This window comes from Ranitomeya variabilis, chromosome 7, assembly GCF_051348905.1.
Source record: "Ranitomeya variabilis isolate aRanVar5 chromosome 7, aRanVar5.hap1, whole genome shotgun sequence".
Taxonomy (NCBI): domain Eukaryota; kingdom Metazoa; phylum Chordata; class Amphibia; order Anura; family Dendrobatidae; genus Ranitomeya; species Ranitomeya variabilis.
Genome location: NC_135238.1, coordinates 200,650,754 through 200,655,492, shown reverse-complemented (window position 1 = coordinate 200,655,492; position 4,739 = coordinate 200,650,754). Strand labels below are relative to the sequence as shown.

Below are 4,739 nucleotides of genomic sequence, written 5' to 3'. Positions count from 1 at the left end.
ATTTTTATTAAAATCAGCTTTTGTTTTACTTTGTAGAAATGATTAGAAATTCCATATATATACGGTATGTATATATATATATATATATATATATATCTCAATAATACACAGCATTATAGAAAGGTACAGGTATATCCAGTCTGTGGTCCAGAGCTGCATCATGAGGTAAGCAGTAAGGTAGTGACATCATGGAACACTGACCATGGAATGTGGGGCAATGACATTATGACATTATAATGGCCTTGCCTATGAGAGGGGCTGCTGTAGTGTTGATCAGTGCATTCATGTAGGAGAGGTTTCTCTAGTGAGTACCCCTTTTTTGCTTCTTTGCTTTTTGGCAAGAATCAGAATATAATTTTCGAGCGTTTACACTGTGAAGAGTTCTTCAGCTCGGAGTTCTCCAGTGCCTTTTAGGCCACGAGATATCTAGCATCTTCACCATCTAAGAAGAACATGGCTTCGCGGGACAATTCTCATACTTCCCATGTCCCAGAAGAGCCTTCAACAAATGGGATTGTAAATCCATCTACATCAGGTAAGACGGGACCTAAAAAGCCACTAATATGTCCATATACAGGCCTCTAAAATATGTATTCCTTATAGGGGATAATATTCTATAGAAGAAAGGCCTTATATGTGTGTTGTTTGTCTTTTTCATTCAGGAACACCGGGGCATAGCAGGGCAGATTCCCCTATAGCTCATAGGATAAGGAGCAGGTTGGGCCGCCAAAGAAGGACGGAGATAGCGCCTTTCAATATTACGAGGAGGAGACAAAGAAGACGACCACCACCAGAAAGATCTGAGGACAGAAATCCATCCCCAGTTAACATCCGTCTTGAAGTGGTGAATTCAGCAATGCTGTTACTCCCTACCTCCAGAAGATTGGCCCAGGACCCACCTGAAACCTGCACAATCTGCCTGGATGACATTGTAGCTGGCAATGAAGTCAGCTCCATGGAGTGTTCCCACTCCTTCCACCTTGCCTGCATTGGCAGATGGCTGCTGGACAATAACACCTGTCCTCTTTGCAGGCACACCAACAGCCAGCAAGAGTATCTGGTCCATGCATATTTAGAGAACCACGGGGAGATTATGGTAGTAGCCAATAGCCCCAATATGCAAAACCACCCACCAATTACAGTACTTGCATTTGGCACAATGAGAAGCCTCATATACCACTAATGGGATTCATTACCAACAGTGATTCCCTCAGTCATGATCAACTGCTCTCACGGAGTAGATGCAGCAAATGAATCGGGTGAAGCCTATTCCGTGGCAATCATTCCTTGCACAGCAGTGCTAGCGCAAGGAACCCTCATTTATAACATCCAGACACCCTTTTGAGATATTAACAACAATTAAATATATTTAATCATTATAATTGATTTTGTTTTATTATATAAATGTTTTACTGTTTAAGAGCAAATACAAATTGAACAAAAACATGTTCCTTTAGTTATGGTACTGTACACATTGAATAAAGTGACAGGGAGTGAGGGTTCTGTGCCCTCTGTTTAACTAAATTAAAGCCTCACAATCCGCCCCCATACCATGTAGATCAGGGGTCACCAACCCGTGGCTTTGGAGCTGTCTGCAAACTTGGTGCAGGTCTCCAGATGGTGACTTTTGTGACTAGCCCTGCATAGAAGAGCAGATGTGGATGTACTGCCAGGAGGCAGAGTGCAGAGTTATCCATCCCGAAGTGCTGATTTGGTTACTGAAGGGCTGACCATGTGGGTACATGATGCCAGCCAGGTTATATTGACTTCCCTACCCAGCAGAGTCCCTTTTTGCCCTTACTTGCTAATCCTCCCTGGACTGTTTCTTTCCTGCCTTTCTACTGTGGCATTCCTTACTCCAAGGGCTGTTTCTTCCTAAGTTTATACATTTTCACAGCATATTTCCACCATCTTTCTTCTGCTCTCGGGACTCTGTTAACAGCTTTTATATGGGATTCTTCTTGATCAAATGTGCTGTTTTCTAACCGACAGCGTCCTACGGTGTGCGGTAGTATGGTTATGCCTATCATAGTCTTATATTATTTGGCAGATTTGCTTAAAGGGAACCTATCAGGAGATTCATGCTGACAAAACCTCAGACAGCATGAATCAGACATTGGCTGCATTATTGCAGCTGTGTAACCTTTACTCTGAAATGCTACACATATCTCCCAACTTTTGAAGAAGGCAAAGAGGGACAAAGGTAGCGGCTCTGCTGATTACACTGTTTCATAAACAATAATTATAAACAGAAAAAAATATGGCCACACAGTGCTCCATACTGTATAATGGCCACACATGACGATGACAGTGTATAGTCGGGCTGTAGATGTGTCCCAGCAGCTCTGCTTAGTACTGTAAGCACAGCAGGGCCAGCTGCATGTATCTGTGCAATACACACACACACACATCAGAATGTCCTTTCTCCCTCTCTGAACCACCGCCCCGGATGAAGAAGATATGGAGGGGCATGGCCTAATACAAGGGGGCGTGTTGGCTGCTTCTCCTGCTGGCTGTGCGGGAGAAGTGGAGTCCCGTGCAGGACTGCGGGGCACAGCCTCAAAATCAGGACAGTCCCGCAGTATGATAGACGGTTGGGAGCTATGGCTACAGCACCTCAGAGAATGCCTACTGCGAGCAGCCGGGTGGGGATTATGCATCTCTGAGACTAGTCCGGAGTAGGATCCTGGCAACTTATCTCTAACCTGCTCCCTTACACTGACAGATCACTCCCAATGTGTGTGCATAGGGAGAGGCCTGTCAGTTAAAGGCAACAGTGCAGCGAGGAGCTGCCATTGACCGGCATGCTTCTAGTCATCCAAGACACATGGTCCCTGGCCAGATTTTCCCAAAAGTATATTTTCCGAGAATAGCTGCAGCAATTCAAAATAAAACATACAACTGTAATAATGCGGCTATTTTCTGATTCATATGGGCCCTAGTTCATACAGCATGAATTCCTGAAATGTTTCCTGTAAATATCTGGGTCCATAAATCCCGGATGTTCTCTTAGCTCCAAAGAGGCATCTAACTGATTATTTAGATATTAGGGGCTTGTGGTCAGTATAGGAACCTCTGGGCATATTAAAAAAATAAATTGTTTCCCATACAAAAAAGTGGCCAATAATGTGTGAGTGGAAGACAAAAAAGGTGTATAATTACATGGAAACCACCTTTTTGGCAAAATCTCCTTTATGGCAGGCTAAGAACAGTTTATTTTTTCAAGACTCTTCCTGATGGAAGGACTCAGAAGTGACTAATATTGGGAACCTACTGGTCTTTGGTGTTTTATGCTCTTTTATTTCTTTCTAATAGAACATACTTTTTCAGATATCACAACGTTATTATTATTGTTATTATTATTATTTATTTTTAGAGAATCATTGATTCAATGGTGCTGTACATGAGGATGGGTTACATATAATATATAAATATAAACTACAGAGAATAAACTAACAATGACAAAGTGGTACAGAAAAAGAGAGGGTCCTGCCCTTGCGGGCTTACAGTCTACAGAATAATGTGGAAGGAGACAACAGAGTGGGTGGTTTGCAGCAGTTTCAGTGGTAGTGATTAGAGATGAGGAAAAATGTTCGCTAATGTGAAATTCGGCCCGAACGTAGCTCATTTTGATTCGTGTTCAGATTCCTGAGAATGTTCTATCAAAGTTGGAAAAATTAGGGCACAGTTCAGTAAATGGTTGAGTTTCCACTATTGCTTTTGTTAGTTCTTTCTCTAGGGTAGTGGTGCTGTATTATGAGCAGAGGGGATGTGTTTTATAAGGGGAGGGGGTGTGTATAGATCAGAGGAGCGACGGAGAGTAATTTGTTTTGTATTAACTTAATGTGTGTACATTCCGACAGCCAAGCAGGGTGCAGAAATCATCCCCATTGTTCAGACAGGATCCTGTCATGTGTGAAATCGATCTTCCAGCATCAAACTAGTTTGTGCTATTGGTGTTGTGCAGGCAAGAGTCCACATTTCCTAATCCAAATTGTTTGGGCTAATACTAGGGTGCAGGCACCAGGCCCCATTTTCTAAACAAAATTGTTTGGATTAATACTGTATTGCAGTCAGGACTCTGGAGGTTATATTTACTAATCAAAATCTTTTGGGTAATATTGTGGGCTGGCACCAGGGTTCCTAATCCAAATCGCTAGGGCTAATATTGCCCCATTTCCTAAGTAAAATAGTTTGAGTTAATATTGGGGTGCAGGCAGGAAGCCCCATTTCCTTATCAAAATTGCTAGGCCTAATATTAGGGTGCAGGCACCAGGCCCCATTTCCAATTCCAAATCATTAAGGATAATATTGGCATGTATGTACCAGACCCCAATTCCTATGTAAAATTGTATGGGCTAATATTGGGGTATAGACAGGAGAACTCATTTCCTACTCAAAATCGATAGGGCTGATATTGAGGTGTAGTTACCAGGCCCCATTTCCTAATCAAAAACTCTTGCTATAATGCTGGTGTGCAGGCAGGAGGCCCCATTTCCTAAGTAAACATTTTTGGGCTATTATTGGGTTGTAGGCTAGAGGTCAGGCCCCATTTGCTAATCAAAAGTGGTGAGGCTGATATTGGAGTGCCGACCCCGGGCCCAATTTCCAAATAAAAACATGTGCTCTAAAACTGGAGTGCAAAAAAACAAAAACAAAGCTGCACTAAGGAATGTTAAGAGTAGTAAATCCAGAAAATTGGAACTGCATTACTGCTATAGAAAATAGGTAAGTGCTAC

The 4,739-nt window shown here is 42.5% G+C and overlaps 1 protein-coding gene across 1 annotated transcript; it reads left to right on the top strand.

Annotated features, from left to right (window-relative positions):
* The first annotated feature begins 274 nt into the window (after nt 1-274).
* LOC143785956 (uncharacterized) lies at nt 275-1,372 on the top strand. Its single transcript, XM_077275106.1, has 2 exons — nt 275-535; nt 663-1,372. The coding sequence occupies exons 1-2, from the start codon at nt 454-456 to the stop codon at nt 1,181-1,183; spliced, it is 603 nt and encodes a 200-aa protein (XP_077131221.1). The 5' UTR covers nt 275-453; the 3' UTR covers nt 1,184-1,372.
* The last annotated feature ends 3,367 nt before the right edge of the window (nt 1,373-4,739 follow it).

Bases quoted from the DNA above. Each gene is read 5' to 3' on its own strand.
- LOC143785956 (XM_077275106.1), top strand. From the start codon at position 454: ATGGCTTCGCGGGACAATTCTCATACTTCCCATGTCCCAGAAGAGCCT. The intron at 536-662 runs GTAAGACGGGAC...TTTTTCATTCAG, and splicing joins TGTAAATCCATCTACATCAG to GAACACCGGGGCATAGCAGG.